This window comes from Euphorbia lathyris, chromosome 5 (genome assembly GCF_963576675.1).
Source record: "Euphorbia lathyris chromosome 5, ddEupLath1.1, whole genome shotgun sequence".
NCBI lineage: Eukaryota > Viridiplantae > Streptophyta > Magnoliopsida > Malpighiales > Euphorbiaceae > Euphorbia > Euphorbia lathyris.
This window is the reverse complement of record NC_088914.1, coordinates 66,877,435-66,897,721: the sequence shown is the minus strand read 5'-3', so window position 1 is coordinate 66,897,721 and position 20,287 is coordinate 66,877,435. Positions and strand designations below refer to the sequence as shown.

The 20,287-nt window shown below is 38.0% G+C and overlaps 1 protein-coding gene across 1 annotated transcript; it reads right to left on the bottom strand.

Moving 5' to 3' along the window:
• Positions 1 to 1,827: 1,827 nt before the first annotated feature.
• On the bottom strand, positions 1,828 to 5,207 carry LOC136229966 (LRR receptor-like serine/threonine-protein kinase HSL2). Its single transcript, XM_066018854.1, has 2 exons — positions 2,492 to 5,207; positions 1,828 to 2,380 (listed from the first exon to the last, which is right to left on the bottom strand). The coding sequence occupies exons 1-2, from the start codon at positions 5,064 to 5,066 to the stop codon at positions 1,989 to 1,991; spliced, it is 2,967 nt and encodes a 988-aa protein (XP_065874926.1). The 5' UTR covers positions 5,067 to 5,207; the 3' UTR covers positions 1,828 to 1,988.
• Between the last annotated feature and the right edge of the window lie 15,080 nt (positions 5,208 to 20,287).

Genomic DNA, 20,287 nt, shown 5'->3' with positions numbered 1-20,287 from the left:
TCACCAACCTGCTTTTTCAATATACAGTCTTTTCAATCATGCTAAAATATTTTCATCTTTATTCTCCCTTGTAGTTTTATACTTATAGATTTATGTTTTATGAATTTGTATAATCAATTAGATATTGGAATTGTAGGTTCTTGATCACTAAATTTTGATATTAGATTGCTTGTGTATATAAACACAAAGTAATTGTATATTGAAAAATAAGCTTTGAAAGAAATATAATGTCTTTCATATTGTTTAATGTTTTTACATTAAGAGAAAATTATTAGTAGTTTTAATATACATTTAGTTATATATGAAATAGTTGTAAAAAAAAGACATTTCACGTAAAGTTCTAATACAATTATTGAAGGTTTAGTACATCATTTGTCCTTTTAAATTTGTTCAAAAAGTTTGATTAGCCTTTTAAACTTTTAAAGTGTTCTGATTGCCCTCTGAACTTGCATAAACTGTTCAGTTAACTCTCTGAACTTATGTAAAATGTAATAAATTGATCACTCAGTTATAAAAAAGTAAGTTAAATAGAGAATATGCATTGCATAGAGTTCTAATATTAGAGAAAACAAGTTTTATAGTTGAAAATGCAAGAGTCTCCTTTTAAATCTATTATGTGAATTATGTTATAATATTATAAGACGCGCGAAATACATATTCCGTATTTAATTTACTTTTTATCAACGAATAATCAATTAATTATATTTTTTTTGTATGTAAATTCAAAAAGTAACTTAACAATTTATATAAGTTTAGAGGAGCATTGGAATACTGTAAAATTTAAGAGGTGAAATGAATTGAATGGAGCCCATAGTTTTGACTTGTATTTCAATTGACTTTGATTCAAACACATTAGGTTTATTGATACATCCAATGATGTCCCGCTTCACGTGACATTTGAAATTTTGTCCCCATTTAATCATCAAATCCCAACTTTATACTGTATTACTAATACTCCACTCACTAAGTTTCTAGAGCCTCGCTTTTGTTTGAATCTTTACTTGCTCCCACTCTCCTTCATACTATATAAATATATATTCCGTTTTTTTTTTTTTTTTTGAATCATTATATATTCCAGTTTATAGGTCTTTCACCGACCATATATAGGCCTTGTTTGATAAAAAGCGTTTTGGAATAAAAAGAGCGATTTTGATCAACTTTAGAGGTTTGACCACTGAAACCGTTAATTGGAGTATTTGGTGGAGAGAGGTTTGGGAGAGAGTTTTGGGATCAAAACAATAATTTAGAAAAAGCTCTTAAAATGAGCTTTTTCAATTAGCGTTTTGTAATATTAAAATTAATGGACTTCTTTAACCCTAATAGGTAGACTCCATCTTCTCCTGCGCCAAAATTAATGCCCTTATTCGTCTTTTTGCACAAACCGCTATTATCAATCAGCTAATTTTTACCAAACAGGTCTACACAAACAGCTAATCAAATCAGCTAATGTAATCAGCTAACAGCTAATGTAATCAGCTAATAACTAACAGCTAATTCCCAAACAGGGCCATAGTAACTTTAAATTTAATAAAAATAACAAAAAGAATTGTGTTTAAAAATTTAATATAAATTCCAAAAAAGAATAAATAAAATGTTTTAGCCCCATTAATATTGCTTGTACATGTTTTTTTTAGCAATTAGACCCCTTGTTGAGATTAATTTCATTGTACTGTACTATATGTTATCAAATATGATCATTTTTTTCACAAACAAGTTTACGGAGATGAGGTGTATTTTCAGTACATAACCTCAACCTTAAAACCATAAAAAAAAAAAAAAAAAAGTTACATATTGCTTTATCTATAGTGGTTTCGGTAACAAAGAAAATTAAATCTAGATGAAAATATATTATAAGAATCGCTTCCTTATGGTTGAGAGCACTGTCATAAGATTTTAAATCATTTCCACATTCTATTGATGGAACAAAAGCCTATAAACCAAACTACAACATGACATGATTCTAGGGAAGAAAGAAAAGAAAACTAAATCTAATTGGAAGCATGAGTTGATTTAGGGCGAGGGAAGTTGTGGTCCTTGAGCAACTCAACTACCCTTCTCATAGATGGCCTGTTAATTGGGAATGCCGATGTGCAAAGCAGAGCTACATTTAAAACCTTGTCAATTTCTGCGTAATTCAATGTTGATTGGTTCATCCTTGGATCAATAATCTTTTCTAGACCTCTGCTGGCACTGGCAGTGTCGTTTTGATCATCATCAGGAGATGACAGTGACAGACTACTTTCTCTAACCCACTGCACAATGTCTTTGTTCTCTCCAAACGAACTGTCGTTTGGCCTTTTCCCTGTTATCAATTCCATTAACACCACTCCATAGCTGTACACATCACTCTTCTCTGTCACCCTAAGCGTATATGCATACTCTGCAAATTCATCAATTCAATACACCAAAATATAAGCATACACATGTTTTTTTAATTGAAGGCATGAAGTTCAAATATACATATGAATGAAAGATGGCTTAAGAGTGTTACCAGGAGCAATGTAACCATAGGAACCAGCGATCCGAGAGACGGCGGCAACATCACCCTCATTCTGCAATGTCTTAGCCAATCCAAAATCCGCCACACGCGGTGCCATTTCTGCATCCAACAATATGTTATTACTCTTTACATCCCTATGCAATATCGGCGGCACACAATCATGGTGCAAGTAAGCCAATCCCTGCGCTGCCCCAATCGCCACCGCGAATCGACTTCCCCAATCCATTAACCCTCCTTCACCTTTCTCACCGTTTAACAACAAATCCCCCAAGCTCCCATTCTCCATATACTCGTACACTAGAAATCTGAACTCTTCTCCACTGCAACACATCAACAATTTCACTATATTGCTATGCCGGACTCTCCCTAGCGTCTCCACTTCTGATCGGAATGCCGATTCTGTTTCCGGTTTCTGAGCTCCTCCCCATAGTTTCTTCACTGCAATTACCTGACCCGTTTTCAATTTCACTTTGTAAACCTGACCTGACGCCCCTGACCCGATTAGGTTGTCTTTTGTTAGGTTTTGGACTATGTCATCTTCGGTGAACCCGACCCGTTGGAATGAAATTGCTTTGTATAGGCGTTTGGGTTTCCTGACAAATACGGATATGCCCTTGAAGAACCATAAGAGTGACCCGAGGAGAACCAAGACACATATGGCTAGAATTATCACTATGTATAGGCTGGCGGGTTTGGTTTTCGAACATGGACGGATCGGTTTTAAATCCGGACTGCAAAGATTCGGGTTGCCCAGCAAACTCGGTATGTAGAATGAGTTGGTGAGAGCAGATGGTATTTTCCCTTCTAGTCTATTATTAGATACATTGAACTGATTCAGCTTCAATCTAGTCAACTCTACCGGAATTTCACCGGTCAACTTGTTATTGGAGAGATCGAGATAATTTAAAACCGGCAACCTGCCTAGTTCCGGTGGAATGTGACCTGAGAGTTGGTTTGTTGATAAGTTCAGCTCTATTAAATCAATCCAGGAACTTACTGATTTGGGAATCTCACCGGAAAACATATTTTCTTGCATGTCGAGCTTCTGCAGTTTCTTCAATTCAGTTATACACAACGGCATTTCATTACCGAATCGATTCCGGCTCAAATTGATCTCTACCAGTGCTTGCAATTTGCAGATTTCGGGTGGTAATTTGCCGGAGAAGCTGTTACCGGAGATTAAGAGACGAGTGAGTCGTCGAGCACCGGAGATTGAAGGAGAAATCTGACCTTGAAATCTGTTATTAGATAGTTCAAGAAGGCTAAGGTTATAGAAACCCCAAAAATTGGTAGGAACCGTACCTGAAAACTCATTATTAGCAATCCTAACATAGCTTAAACTGCTACAGTCGCCCAAACCCAAACTTCCAGAGAAACGATTTCGAAACGCGATAAGTTTTTGAAGCTTCTTTCTATAGCAAAGATACTTCGGAAACTCGCCAGTAAAATCATTCGTCGAAACATCAAAATCAACCAAATCCGAAAATCGGCCAAGATTCGCCGGTAAGTTACCAGTAAAACTGTTGTTGAAGAGATGTAACGACATTAAATTTGGATTCGAAGCTAACGCCTCAGGGATTTCTCCAGTGAAGTAATTGTCGCTTAAGTAAAATGATTGGAGCGGCAATGCAGCAACCTTTTCCGGCAATTCTCCGGTGAATTGATTCAACGACACATCGAAATTAACGAGGGTAGTCAAATTCGATAAAGCTTCAGGTAATTTTCCGCTGAGTTGATTGTTATAGAGCTCAATTTGGGTTATGCTTCTCAATCCTGAAATTGAATCAGGAATCTTCCCAGTAATGAAGTTGTTTGACAAGTCCAGATTAAGCAATGAGCTCATTTTCCCAATAGATTCAGGAATTTCACCATTGAGATTAACGAAAGTAAGAAACAGATTCTCCAGTTTTGTTAAATTGCCTATTTCTTTAGGCAGAGGGCTTGGTTTGAATGGATTATAAGACATCTCTAATCGAATCAGATTGCTCAGATTGCCTAAAAACCCAGGTATTGGACCAGTAAACAAGTTCTGCATCAGATTAAGAACTTCCAGGGATGGAAAACTGCCAAAACTAACCGGTATATCACCGGTAAAATTGTTACTCGAGAGATCAATCACCCTCAAATTATGAAACACCGGCGAGAAATCAGGCAACTGACCGACGAATAAATTACTATACAGGTTTAACACATGAATATGCGAACATGGAGATAGAGCAAAAGAAGACAGAGAACCATTAAAAAAATTATCACCAAGAGAAAGGTTCTGAAGAGTCCGAATTCGACAGAATCCAGAAGGAAAAGCACCACCAATCCCGAATCCAGATAAATCAATTGAAATAACAGTTTGATTCTGATGATCACAAGTAATGCCAGTCCAGTTACAGGGGTTATAATCAGTACCTGGAACCCAATCGTCGAGCTTCCCATTAGGGTCATGGAGTTGCCCATTCTTGACTCTAATTAGAATTTGAGTATCGGCAGTGAGAGAAAGCACGAAAGAAGAAGAAGAGATGGAGAGAAGATAGAGTAGAAGAATACAGTTTTTGAAACTCGGAGAAAACATGTTTGGGCGTTTTGGGATTAGGAAGGTATGCAGGAATTCACATGGAAGGAAGTGTGTTTTAGTTTAGAGCCAAAGATGTGAAAGAGATTATGAGCAGATAAGTGAAGGAGAAGTGGTAAATTAGGAGGTTATTATAATTATGAATGGGTTTGGCTGTGGAAATGCAAATAAAACGTGAGTCTTTTGGCTCTTTCTCGAGGAAGTGACAAAAGTGTATTTACTATTTGGTGTGACCTTGGAAAGTACAATATTGCCCCCCACTAACTTTTTTTTTAATTATTCCATAATTAAATTTTAAAATAAAGAAAATAAAAAATAAATCCCAACCATTAATTTTATAATTAGTGAATAAGATTATAACTAAAAAAAGATTTTAATAGTTTCATTTTATGGCAAATACAGCATTAATATTAAAACTTAAATACAAATTAGTAAATAATGGGATTTTCGTTTTAAAAAGATTTGACAGTGAAAATTTCGTTATAAAAAGCAAAATCAACGAAGAGGAAATTACATTAAAAATCAAGTTTCAATTTAATTTTACAGTTAACTCATCTCTCTATTTTTATTTTATCATCACTTAAAGTTTTTTAATAAATGTATCAGAAATTCATTTTTTTATTTTAATTTTGTCAAGTAGCAGTTACTGGTTTTTTGAGAAAACAGTTACTGATTTTAAAACCAATGGAAAAAACTATGAATTTATCACGCCAATAAATTGATGAATTTGACAAAGTTGGAATTTTTTTTCTATGCAAGAGACACTTGTAATATTTTTACTAATACTTAACACTTATGTAACTAACCCATCAACGAATGCATGTTTAGTCCGTAAATTTACTATTTCGTGTGATCTGGAAAAGTACATTATTGCTCTATTAACTTTTTTTTAATTATTCAATAATTAAATAATTAAATTTTAAAATATAAAAAAATAAAGAGAAAATTACGATAAAAAAACATATATCAATTTATTATTACAATTAATAAAGGTGGTTTTATTTGCTTTATCAATATATCAACTTTTGTTTTACTTTTGTCAAACTAAAACAGTTAAATATTTTAAAATTAATCATCTCATCATCTCCTACTTTGGCCTGCTTCTTACCTATTCACCTCTCTTTATCTATAGAGTCTGCAATTCGTACTTGAGTCATATTTCATCTTCTTTTCTTCACTTCCCCCTTCTCTCACTTTTTTTTTCTAACATTATTTTACTTTTGAGTTTTCAAAGTTAAAGAGAATTTAGTAAGAATCAACCGGTCACCAAAAATGAAAATCCACAAATTAGGTAATCTATTGAATCTGTTCTGGATTACAAATTTTTTTTTTGGAAGTTTTCAAATTTCAAAGACTAAGAAGACTCTAGAAACGATAGCCAACAATTTCACTCAAGGACCCCTTATCCATGACGTCTGCAATTATATCTAGGAGAAACTGTATAAGTTATGTGATTCCAAAAGAGCATGAAGATTTGAGGAAATTCTGTGTGCAAGACGGCACACACACACCATTTCTAAAGGACATTTCTAAAGGATATTGAATTGATATATGCCATATGAATTTATCAATCTCCGATAAATTTAGAATTATTGAGTATACTTATGACATACTTGTATTTATTTTTTTTTTGCAATAATTGTGATATTCATGTAACTAAACCAAAAACAAATTCCAACCATTAATTTTATAATTAGTGGATGAGATTATAACTTGAAAAAAAAAATCTAATTCTAAACTTTTTAGATAATATCAATAGTTTCGTTTTATGGCAAATACACTGCATCAATACTAAAACTCAAATACAAATTAGTAAATAATAGGATTTTCGTTTCAAAAAGATTTGATAATGAAGATTTTGTTACAAAAAGTGAATCAGTGAATATATTATTAGCCCATAAATTTACTATTTGGTGTGACCTGGGAAAGTACATTATTGCCCTACTAACTTTTTTTTTAATTATTCAATAATTAAATAATTATATTTTAAAATATAAAAAATAAATCCCAACCATTAATTTTATAATTAGTGGATGAGATTATAACTTGAAAAAAATCTAATTCTAAACTTTTTTAAACAATATCAATAGTTTCGTTTTATGGCAAATACATTGCACAATATTAAAACTCAAATACAAATTAGTAAATAATAGGATTTTCGTTTCAAAAAGATTTTATAATGAAGATTTCGTTACAAAAAACATAATCAATGAATGCATGCTTAGCCCATAAATTTACTATTTGGTGTGACTTGGGAAAGTACATTATTGTCCTATTAACTTTTTTTTTAAATTATTCAATAATTAAATTTTAAAATATAAAAAATAAATCTCAACCATTACTGTTATAATTAGTGGATGAGATTATAATATGATTTTCATTTCAGCAAGATTTGATAATGAAGATTTCGTTACAAAAAGCAGAATCAATAAATGCATGTTTAGCCCATAAATTTACTATTTGGTGTGACATGGGGAAAGTACCTTATTGCCCTATTAATTTTTTTAAATTATTAAATAATTAAATTTAAAAATAAATCCCAAACATTACTTTTATAATTAGTGGATGAGATTATAACTTGAAAAAAATATAATTCTAAAATTTTTTAGACAATATCAATAGTTTTGTTTTATGGCAAATACACTACATCAATATTAAAACTCAAATACAAATTAATAAATAATAGGATATTCGTTTTAGAAATATTTGATAATGAAGATTTCGTAACAAAAAGCAGAATCAATGAACGCATATGATTTTACAAAAAGCAGAATAAGCAATGGAATCATGCTTATCCGCATGTTTGTTGGCTTCCTTTTCCTCTTGTAACTCTATCCTAACACCATCCATTTGTGTTGCATGCTTAGCCTTGAGAATGTTCATCGATTCTTGAACAAAAGCATATATTCTACACCTAGAGAGCTCAAACGTGCTTCCATTTGTTGGTCTAGTGTTGGTGTGAGCATGATGGGCTCTATGGGATTGCTACTTGCATCCATCAAACCTCGATTCTTGTTTGGAGGAGAGGATGTAGGTGTGTTTGAGGCTAGTGGTACTATAGAGCTTAAATGAGTCATGGCGCAAATCTATTGGGTCCACGCTCACCGCAACAATTGATGTCCGAAATTCTGAGTTAAGCTTTTTAGGTCCACTGATTGTCCGAGATAAGACAAAGATGGACCAGAAATCCATCCGCTCTGAGAAATGTCAATAATGGTTTCATCAAGGGCACTTGTAATTATGCTAATCTCAACATGGGATGGGATCAGAACGTGCGTTTGAGATCCTATTTAACTGTGCCACATTACTCTAGCGGTTATATTTGAAAGTGGAAGTACCTCATTAGTACATGTAAATTTGTAAATAGTAGTGTAATATCACATATCAATATTAAAAGGTTAATACTAAAACCGAAAAGAGGAATGGCTGCGACAGTTCTAGGGATGTCCCCGCTCGACCACCGCCGGCCGCCAGATTTCATCCCGCCTGATGACCAAACCCCTTCGCCTCCGTTCAATGCGCCGCCTCCCAAGTTATCCTGGAAGGATATTGCAGCAGCAAGCTCATCCGCCCTGGTTCCTCGCGTGCGCAAGGACCTTTGCGCAGAGGGCTTAATCCGAGTTGAATCAAATAGCGATAACCCTCTTGTCCCGATTGTCACCATTGATTCTGAGCTCAAGAGAGGCTGGCAAAGCCTTGGGAAAACGCCCTAATCATCAAGATTCTTGGTAAAAGCTTAGGCTATGTTGCCCTCCAACGAAGAACTATGGAGCTTTGGAAGCCGATTGCGGGTGTGAGTATGATGGACTTGGGAGAGGGGTTCCACCTGGTCCAATTTGACGAAGAGCTGGACAGAAGTCACGTGATCAACGATGGCCCTTGGATGATTCAGGGGCATTACCTAACAGTCCGCACCTGGTCTGCTTCATTCAGCCCAATTGAAGCTAGCGTGGAAAAATCTCTAGTCTGGGTACGTTTTCCTCAACTTCCCCTTTTATTTTATGATGAGGATGTACTGCTAGGAATTGCAGCGTCCATCAGAAAACCGGTGCGCGTTGATGAGAACACGGCCAAGCGAACTAGGGGACGGTTTGCCAGGGTCTGTGTGGAAATTGACCTCTTGAAGCCCTTGGTTGCCCAGTTTGAATTAGACGGGGAAATACATCGAATGGAGTATGAAGGCCTGCATACAGCTTGTACCAACTGTGGCAGATACGGACACCTCAGAACTGAATACGGATGGCAGAGTGCGATACCTAGTAGGAAGGCTCAGGGGACTAATGACATGATAATAGGTGAAACAGTTACTAATGTTGACATTGACAATGGTGATAAGGATTCGAGCGCGAAGCCTAATTCAGAAGTTGAAGTCCAGGGTATCAATTCTGAAGTCTATGGGCCCTGGATGCTGGTGCCTAGAAGGAAGTTCCAGGCCAGAAATTCTAACCAGGGAAGTGGCAACAGAGGGCGAATAGAGGGCTAGAATGGCTGGATTGATCCACATTTGAATCCTTTCGCGGAGCAACATGCAGGGGAACCGGGAAGCTCAAGCAAGGGAAAGTTCGCAGGGTTTCAGGCTAAGGAGATGGAAAAGAGTGACAAAGAAATTACAGGTGGCTTAACTACTCGGAAGCAGAAATCCAAGGGGCTTATGAAGCCTAGCAAACAAAAGGAAAACAAAGAACAGAGGTCATTCGCGCACCCAAACAGATTTGCCAACCTGAACAGTGAGGCTATGGAGGTCGAGAGCGGAAGTCGTGCAGAGAACGACGGGGGCCAGGAGGGCGCCAAATCGAGCACTGGGATCGGGAGAGGAAAAATAACCAGGCTTGATCCAGATTTGCGTGAACTGCTCAGCGTGCTAAATACTAATGTTCAGTCGGATATTGCAAACATGAAAGGGAACGATCGGCTATTACAGAAACTGAGAGAAAGGTCAGCAGTGCAAAATTTAGGCAAAGCGATCAGAATGGAGGATCATCCTCCAGGATGGGTTCCGAATTGAGTGCTGTTTCGACCTCTTACCCTTGTTTATTATGAAGATTATCATTTGGAACTGTTTTGGTACCGGTGGTGCCAATTTTCAGAGATGTTTAAAGCACATGGTGAAGACTCATAAGCCTCATATTGTTGGTCTTCTCGAGACTCGTATCCCGGGCTCTCGGGCGCCTGCTATTGGCAAACAGATGGGGATGAACAGGTGTGAGATCGTGGAGGCTGAGGGGTTCAGCGGAGGGGTCTGGCTCTTTTGGGATGAAGCCCAAGTCCAAGTTACTATCAAGATGAAGAACTATCAGTTCATTCACTGTGTCGTTGCCTTGAGAGAAGGCGAGTGGAAAGATCAATTCTTCGACTTTACTATGGCTTATGTGAGACCTCAACTCGTGCATAAGCGTAAGTTCTTTGAGGACATGCATCAGTTGCAAGGGTTAAATTCGGGGCCCTGGATTATCGGTGGTGATTTTAACTGCATCAAAGAAAGCCATGAGAAGCAAGGAGGATCAGTCAGAACTCTTAACAGGTGTAATCTCTTATCTTCTTGGATTAATGGCCTCGAGCTTGTGGATTTGGGGTTCGAGGGGCCGAAGTTTACCTGGTACAGAGGCGCCACGCCTAGAACCCGCGTAGCGTGCAGGCTAGACAGGGCCTTATGCAATTCTGAGTGGCGTCTTCGCTTTCCTTCTGCGGTGGTGAGACACCTTCCGAGAACCCAATCGGATCATACTCCTATCTTGATTGACGTCTTTAAAGAAATAAGCAAGCCCAAGAGTTCCTTCCGCTTTATGAATGCTTGGCTTGAAGGTAATTCTCTAAAGGAACTAATCGCGCGAAACTGGAATGATGAGGGTTCCCTTGACAGCGCGCTTAGTGGTTTAGCAGACCGTCTGGTGGTTTGGCACAAGAATGAGTTTGGTAATCTGTTCAACAGAAAGAAGAGAGCGTACGCCAGACTGGGAGGTATTCAGAAGAGGCTGGCGGTCCATTACACGAATGGTCTCTTAAGGCTCGAAAGAAAGGTTAAGAAGGAATTAAACATTATTCTAAACCAGGAGGAGTTGTTTTGGGCTCAACGCTCGAGGGTTCAGTGGCTGAAGGAGGGTGATAGAAACACACACTTCTTTCATTTGTCTACCGTGATTAGGAATCGCCGCAATTGGAAAATGGGGCTTCACAACAGTGATGGAACCTAGGTTTGGGATGATCGGTTGCTGCGTAATTTGGCGGACGGCTTCTTTAAGCAGCTTTATTCTGATGATTTACCGATCAGGATCAGCCTTCACTCTGCTCATGGCTTTTCTCCGATCAGCAGCTCGAGCTATTCTGATCTTGATCAACCGTTCACTAGGGATGAGGTGAAAGAGGCTCTCCGAAGCATGGCCCCCTGGAAAGCGCCTGGTCCGGATGGGTTTCAAGTGGGTTTCTACCAGCGGTTTTGGGAGACGGTGGGAGTCAAGACTAAGGAGTGCGTCCTCAGAGGCCTTAATTCAGGGAATCTAGAGGAGGGTCTGAATAACACTTATATTTCCCTCATACCCAAAGTTAAAGATCCTGAGAGTCTTACGCAGTTTAGACCGATTAGCCTATGCAATGTCAGCTACAAGCTCATAACCAAATGCATTACAAATAGGCTCAAAGCGATCCTCTCTGACGTTGTTGGTCCTATGCAGAGCAGTTTTGTTCCGGGTAGACAGATATCGGATAATGTGATTTTAATGCAGGAAACCATTTTCTCTTTCCAGCGTCCTAAGAATAAGAAGAAGCGCATGCTCCTGAAGCTTGATTTGGAGAAGGCTTATGACCGAATTAACTGGAATTTCCTTCAGGACACTTTGATGCTGATAGGCCTTCCCCTAGGACTGATTTCGGTCATCATGAGCCGTGTTACCACACCGGTAATGCATGTCTTATGGAATGGTGAGAAAGGGGATGGGTTTAGACCAACCAGGGGTCTCAGGCAAGGGGATCCGTTATCCTCGTACCTATTCGTGCTTTGTCTTGAGCGTCTTAATCATCTCATTCAAGATGCGGTGGATGCGGGGGAGTGGATCCCAGTGACGCTCTCAAAAAATGGGCCTAAAATATCCCATTGTTTCTTTGCAGATGACATTGTGTTGATGGCTGAGGCTTCGGTTAGCCAAGAGGATGCTATCAAAAAAATCCTGGGAACTTTCTGTGATTGGTCCGGTCAGAAGGTCAGCCTTCAGAAATCCTGCTGCTTCTTCTCGTCTTACGTTGATCATAAGCTACAGGAGCAGATAACAAGGTCTCTAGGAATAAAATGCACAAGGAATCTGGGGAAGTATCTGGGAGTTTATCTTGCCCACGAAAAAGTCAACAAACACTCCTTTGATTATGTGATTGAAAGGGTTAGGAACCGCCTAACAGGGTGGAAGGAGAAAAGCCTGTCCCTTGCGGGGCGAGTTACGCTGGTCAAGTCAGTTCTTTCGGCGTTGCCAATTTATTCCATGCAGACCTCCGTGTTCCCGGTTAGTGTTTGTAAGCGACTGGATAGTATGAACAGAAGCTTTATTTGGGGCAGCGACAACAATAAAAGGAAGATGCACCTTGTGAAGTGGGATGTGGTTTGTAAACCGAAGGAGCAAGGTGGGCTTGGCATCCGTCAGACCAGAAAAGCGAATCTCGCTAGTCTTACTAAGCTGGGCTAGAGGATTCTCACTGACCAGGATTGCGTATGGGTCAAGGTAATCAAAGGAATATATGGGAATAATAGATCTGGTTTAGATATGTTTAGGAAGAAGAATCCGCAAAGTACTGTGTGGAAAAGCATCATCCAGGGGGTTGACTTATTGAAGCAGGGCGTTAGCAGATCAGTGAGGAATGGAAGGGACACAAAGTTTTGGCTTGATAATTGGTTACAAGGCGGTCAGTTGTGCGGTAAGGCTCTCGGGCCGTTGACGGATGAGGAAAAGGGTAAAAAAGTGGCGGATTATTGGATCGAGGGGCATGGTTGGGACTGGGACAATCTTCGACTCCTGCTGTCCCAAAATGGTCTGTTTAAACTTGCGGCTACTGTCCTGTTTTGCTCTGAGGATAACAGTGATGGTTGGATTTGGGAACCAAGCAGTACGGGCAATTTCACAGCAAAAACAGCTTATGAGCTCCAAACTCCTTCAAATGCCGCTGCTATAGGTTGGATGGCCGTGGACTGGAAAATCATCTGGAACCTCCGAGTCACTGAGAGAATTAGGCTGTTTCTGTGGTCCGTGGGGCATGGCACGGTGCTTACCAATGCGGAGAGGGTGAGACGCCACATCGGTAGTGAGGATCGGTGCGCCGATTATGGTGGCTGGGAGGACCTCCTTCACGTGCTTCGCGACTGTGTGGAGGCGCGCAGACTATGGATGTTCTTCATACCTGCGAGTCGGCTTCCTGCGTTTTTTGCCGGAGATGTCAGTTCATGGTTATTGGGAAATTGTAAGGCAAAGGAGAGTTGGGAGGGGATCCCGTGGACGATACTGTTTGGCACCTGCTACTGGTTAATTTGGAAGTGGAGAAATGATTTTGTTTTCAATGGAGTTAAACGTGATCTGATTAGGAAAATTGACGAAGTCGTTAGATTTTCCACGGAACAGGCTACTGCTGTTTCGAGCTGTAATAGATCGAGACTGGTGCCGCCTCATGCTGCGGATCGTCTGGTCAGGTGGCACCCTCCGGCGGATGGCTGGATCAAAATTAATTGCGATGGTGCGCGAGGGTCTAGTACGGGGTGGGCTGCTTGTGGGGGTCTTGCGCGGGATAGTGACGGCAGTTGGCTTGGGGGTTTTTGCTGTAATCTAGGCATATGCACCGCCGATCTAGCGGAGATCTGGGGCATTTATTATGGGCTCGAGTTAGCTTGGCGGAAAGGTTGGAGGAAAGTCATTTTCGAGATGGATGCCCAGTTAATCGTGGAGTTGTTAAGGGCTAGGGGCAATCGTCCGCATCGTTATGGCTGGCTGATCGAGGAATGTCGGAAACGGATTGATTCGGATTGGGATGTCAAAGTTGTTCACACCCTTCGCGAAGGGAATAGAGCGGCGGATTTTTTGGCAAATTTCGCAGGAGTTTTAAGCCTGGGGTATCACGGGTGTGATGATCCCCCTGCAGGCCTCATGGACATCATAGATACGGACAATTCTGGCGCTGGCACTCTCAGAAGAGCTCGGAACCTGATCTAATTTTCTTTCGTGTTTTGTTTTCGGGGCCTAGGCCCTTCCTTCTGTTCAAAAAAAAATATTAAAAGGTTAATATAAAATATTATATTATATTGTATTAAAATAAAAATATTATATATTTATTTTAAAATATTTCAAATAATTTATTTGAAGTATTAAAATTAAATTTTGACCAAAAAAAATTAAATAGAAAAAGATGCGATTATTAATATACAAGTATTTTACGGACATTATTATTATTATTAATTTAGAGCGTTAAAATAACAGATTCTGATTTAGGATTGCGAAATAATTAATTAGTGGTTTAATATCCAAAATAAAAGTATAGTTATAAAGAGTATGAATAATTATTATTGTTATTTAATTATTATTAAGAGAGGGGTAGTTTAGGAAGACTGGGAATCACTGAAAGATTTTGTTGGTAAAAATGGGTTTATACTTTATACTTTATACAGTAGTTTTAGCTTGGGCTTTATGTCTATTTTGAAAAGGAACACACATTACTTAAAGTAGAGGCCAAGTGATGACCATATATGATTATTAATGGTACCTCCAAGTCAACTTAAGACTTTAGAGTAAAGAATCTATTCCATCATAGATTTAGGTGACTTCATAATTCCACTTCACATATAAAATCAATTGTCCGATAATAAGAGTATTTGTAAGTAGATTTACTGAACGTTTAGATTCACCGAACGTTTAATAAAATGAATAAAAACACTACGGTCTTGTTTGGTAAAGAGCGTTTTGAGATAAAAAGAGCGGTTTTGACCAATTTTAGAGGTTTGACCACTGAAACCGCTACATAACTTTTAAAAAGAAATTTACAATCTTCAATTAATAAACTAAAAATAGAATTTGAAAGATCTTGACTCTGAATTACTCCGTCCGTACTACTTAGAACTTTTTTGAAAATTAAACTTTTTGCAATCAAAGGATACCCATCTTTTTGACCGTTAAGAAATCAGAATTTGGACCCCAAACCCACAACTTAATTAGATGTAAGAATAAGAATAAAATCCCTCAAGTTGGATGATTCGAATTAAAATATTATCACTTGGAATAGAATCAATGACAGTGCTAAAAAGAGCGGTTTTGACCAATTTTAAAGGTTTGACCACTGAAACCGCTACATAACTTTTAAAAAGAAATTTACAATCTTCAATTAATAAACTAAAAATAGAATTTGAAAGATCTTGACTCTGAATAGAATCAATGACAGTGCTAAAAACAAATATTGAGAGACAAGAATATATTAAAAAAATTTACATTTTTTTAATTAAAAATCACAACAGATAATTATATCGATCTACTATAGATTCAGAATAAAGTAAATTAAGGACGATAATTATATATTTAGCGATGAATACTTTCCACAGCAATTCTCAATTCGGACGGTTTCACCCCTAAAATGATTGGAATGAGAACCTAATAATCTAGAGTCTATAAATGAGAAAGGGTAAGAAGTGGAAGAAACTTGTTGCTAATAAAGAACAAAAACCAAGGGTGGAACTTGGAAACTAGCAGCTACAATACAACTCCGTGAAGAATAAGGAGTTTAATTAAATTTAAAAATGAATAAATAAATAAGAAAAATGTAAAAGTGGCATAATCTAGGATTTTTTCGTATCCAAGAAATTTAAGAGTGTTCCCCGATAGGTCCTTCTTCTGCAGTCATAAATGCCTCAGATTCCCAAACTGAGATTTTTCCTATTTCCGGGTATGACTTAAATAATGGGATATACTTACCATTTACACTTTGTGTAAATTACACCCATGGTTTGTTCATTTTATCATTATAACCATTGAACTTTACACTTTTTTTTAATATGGATGACCACTCAACTTTAACCAACTCTTCACAATAACCGTTAACGAATTTAAAATGAAAATATTTAAAAATTAAAGTTGTTCATAGCGACATTTACCGTGAAACCATATTTTTTATTTTTCAAAGTCACTTTTTTTCGAGCTTTCTCTCTCTAAAAATTCATTATTTATCTTCTAACCAAACAACACCTAAATGACCTTAAAACGGAAAACTTTACAAATTAAAATTCCTATAGAATATCATTAACTCTTCGGGTTTTTTTTATTTTTAAGTCGTCAACAGTCGTTTTAAAGTGTTGAGTAGTCACCGATACCGATTTTAAAAATTATAAATTCCAGTAATTATATTATTAAAAGTTAAAATTCAGTAACTATAATATTAAAATAGATAAAATTAAGTTACTGTTTTGCTCAAAATCTGGATTTGGGCTCCTCTTTTATTGATGAGCTCTATGGTATCTTTTTTGGGCTTAGGGTGACAGAGGATCTGGGGATTTGGAGGCTGCTAGTGGAGTCAGACAATCTCGAAGCAGCCAAGATGATTTCTGATAAAAGGGCTTTGTGTTTAGGGAGTCAGAATTTAGTTAAAGCAATTAGAAGGATTTGCTCTTCTTTCGATTCTATCAACTTTTGCCATGTTTTCAAGGAGCATAATCGGGTGGCAGATTGGCTTGCTGCTGAGGGCCATGAGAGGGCTTTGGACGTCTCTATTTTTTCTTCTCCTCCTGATTTCTTATTATCTTTGGGGGTTAGCTTTCCTAGGCTAATCCCAGATTAATTTATTGTAGTGTTTGTTTTGTCTTCACTTTCTTTTCCCAATCAAAAAATAGATAAAATTAAGTTAATATTGGTGTAATTTACCTTTTACACTTGTGAAATCCTTCGTTTCCTACTAGCGTTCCTTTATACTTTTTTTTTTTGTTCTTCTCTCTTTTTAATGGTATTGGTCTTCAGTTCAACTTTTAAAAAAGTTTTTTTTTTTTTTTTTTTAAAACATCCTTAATACGACAGTCGTTATTTGGCTCAAAAAAAAGATTGTCCATTAGAAGTTTGGCGCGCATCTCACTAGACCATAAATATATTTATTTCGTAACAACTAAATACAAAATACCTAATATTGCATCTAATGATTTGAATTTGAGAAACACGCATTGACAGAGCAAAATCACATGACAAATGGTGGTATGCATGTAAAAACGATATCACCTCATTTAAATGGTACTTTTTTCGTTCTGAAATATAGATCGTTTCAGATAAAATTATCTGAATTAAGAACTCATTAAATGCCCTTATTATTTGTATTTGATTCATCCGTTATGGTGTCTATAACTAAGGATTTATTTTCATATATATCTTCAAATAGTAATCATTTTCATATCAATAACCATCCTCAAATTCTCCTTATTCTATTTTTTCTTTTAAAAGAGTCCCTGTTTTAATACATTACACTACAAAGAGGTGACTTTAATTAGGAATTTTACCTATCTTTTGGTGCAATTTTTTTTCATCCAAATCTCAAATTTTTTTATGGCTATGTATTTAAAATTAATTTATTCACCCAAGCCTTAAAATAAAAAATATATGGCGACATATTTCTCTTCTCTAAAGAGAAATTATACTATGTGCCATGTATGCCATGGCCATTAAAAATCTAACACATGTTAATAAAAATGCAACTAATTAATCCTATTATTAAATTATATTTTTGGGATGAGAAGTCTGCCAAAACACAGTCTCTAGATGTAACCCTAAAAAGTCTCTTTTCCAAAAGAATAGAGCCGGCAACCTCATCAATGTTATTGTGTTCATCTCCTCCGCCAAACACCACGTTCGGCCATCCTTGTTCTTTAAGATTTGGATTTGAATTTGTAGTTCTTAAAGTTTTATTCGAAAAAACCCGCATGAAATTAAATCAGTTGTTGAAATCAATGTGACCGAAGATGATGGTGGAGAAGAACGAACACAATAGGGTCATCGACGGACAATAACGAACAGATGCAATGTTGGCCGGCGGAATAAAAAGGAAGGAGCAGATCTTTGATTTTGTTAACGTTTTCGTTGTGGTCGGAGATGGTGGCGGAGGAAAAACGAATACAGTAGGGTCGTTGATGGAGGATAATGAACAGAGGCAGGTAGTAGTGGCCGGTTGCAGTAAAACGGAAGTGGAAGATCTTTGACTATTCTCAGATTAAAAGCTTGGAAATTATAACTCATGATTAGACAAAAGATTAGATAAATTCTTAGAAATTCTTTAATTTGTTATTCAAATTAATTTGTTTTTTTTTATCACAAAATTGAATAAGAAATACAGGCAAAATATGAAAGGAAGAATGGATCCATGTTGAACGGGCAGTGGAAGGGAAGGGTTAGTTTTTTGGAAGGCGAAGGGAAAGTAAACAAATAGCATATTTATTTCTATATTAATTATTATGATTTTTAACCAATGTCAGATTTTTATTGACTATGACACACTACATCATAATCTGATGTGATGTGCCTCGCACATAGTATAATTGTTTCTATTAACGACACGTTTAAAGATTCTAGAATATTTAAAACCTTTCCTCCCATGAAATTATATTTTTTTAGTTTATATATTCTATGAGGACGAGCCTTGGCGCAACGGTAAACGTTGTTGTAGTGTTACCAAGAGGTCACAGGTTCGAGTCTTAGGAGCGGCCTCTTGCCAAATAAATTGGTAGGGGGAAGGCTTGCCCCCAGTACACCTTTGTGGTGGGACCCCTCTCCGGACCCTCGCTCAGCGGGGACGCGTAATGCACCGGGCCGCCCTTAGTTTATATATTCTATCAAAAAAATGTTTAGTTTATATATATATATAAAAGGAAAATCATAATAAAGCATCAAGTGAAAAAGCACAAAAATAGGGATTTTCATCCCTCTTTTTATTTTCTTGCTTAAAAGTACATTTAGGCTCAAGAATCACGGAGAACGGTTTTATGTGGAAATAATAATAATCCATGTAACAATCAGAATAACAACAATCACATAAATTTTCATTTTATTTAATGATTCGAGATATGATTATAAAGCCTAGAAGGCCCACTAATGTGCGACCAGCGGATGGGCCAGGACGGCAGGAAGCCCGCAGGCCTAAGTCAATCCGCTATATATAGGCCAATAAATGAAGAAGGAAAGGTCAGGTAACTCATTTTTCTACTTCATTCACACTTGATTACTAAACTCTTTAGAACCACTAACTATCTTAATCTTCGGAGTATCCGTAGGGACCGATCCCCGCGCAGAGCCGACCCCCGAAGAAGCCAGACCTGCCCGACGGAGATCCGGATCACTATTCCGCATTCCCTGATTATTTGGTGCGGTGATCGTGGAGTACAAGTGACTTCGGAGCTTCAAACAAAATGCAGACCCCTACTGAATCTGCCCCGACTACGGTACCCGAAATTTGAGCAACTAGCTCCATGACGCACGCCGAGCGTTCCACCCCGAACATTCCAATTTGCCCTAGAAACCTAAGGCCACTAATGGAGGAGGTGAGCCCTGAAGAAGAAGAGACCTACAACGCTGCTCAACTCCTCAGTGCAATCCAAGGTTTTCAGACAACCCAGGCGATCCATACGGCGGCTCAGATGAAGATCATAGACCAACAAAGGAGCTTGCAGGAGGAGAACGCCAAAATCTGGAAATACCTTAAAGAGGCGGCATAAATAGAAAGAGAAAGGACGTTGCTAGGGGAGCTCGCGGGGCCCGTGGTCATCGCAGGAAGAGGAGTCGGGGCTGTTACGGCCACTGAGGGTGGCGCGCGGCGCGAGGAGACAGCAGTCGCGAATAACAAAGACTTGCTGGAACTAAAAATCTAGCGTTTTCTTGACAAAAGGGCCCTCGGGGGTGTCATGGGGGGAAGCATTACCTCCAGCAAAACGCCACTGGTGCAAAGGATCATCGAGACAAGGTTCCCACGGGACTGGAAAGCTCCTGGACTGTCCCAGTATTCAGGGACCGAGGACCCGAACGACCATGTGGCATCATTCATGAGCACCATCAACTTATACTCGAAGGACGAGGACATCATGTGCAAGGTTTTTCCAACCACCCTCTCGTCTAGTGCGCAAGAGTGGTATCGAGGACTCGCTCCGAAATCAATCGACTCATTTGATCTCCTAAAGGATCTCTTCCTCTCCCGGTTTGCCGCAGCAGCAAAGGTTAAGAAGATCAGTTCAGACCTCAACGGGCTCA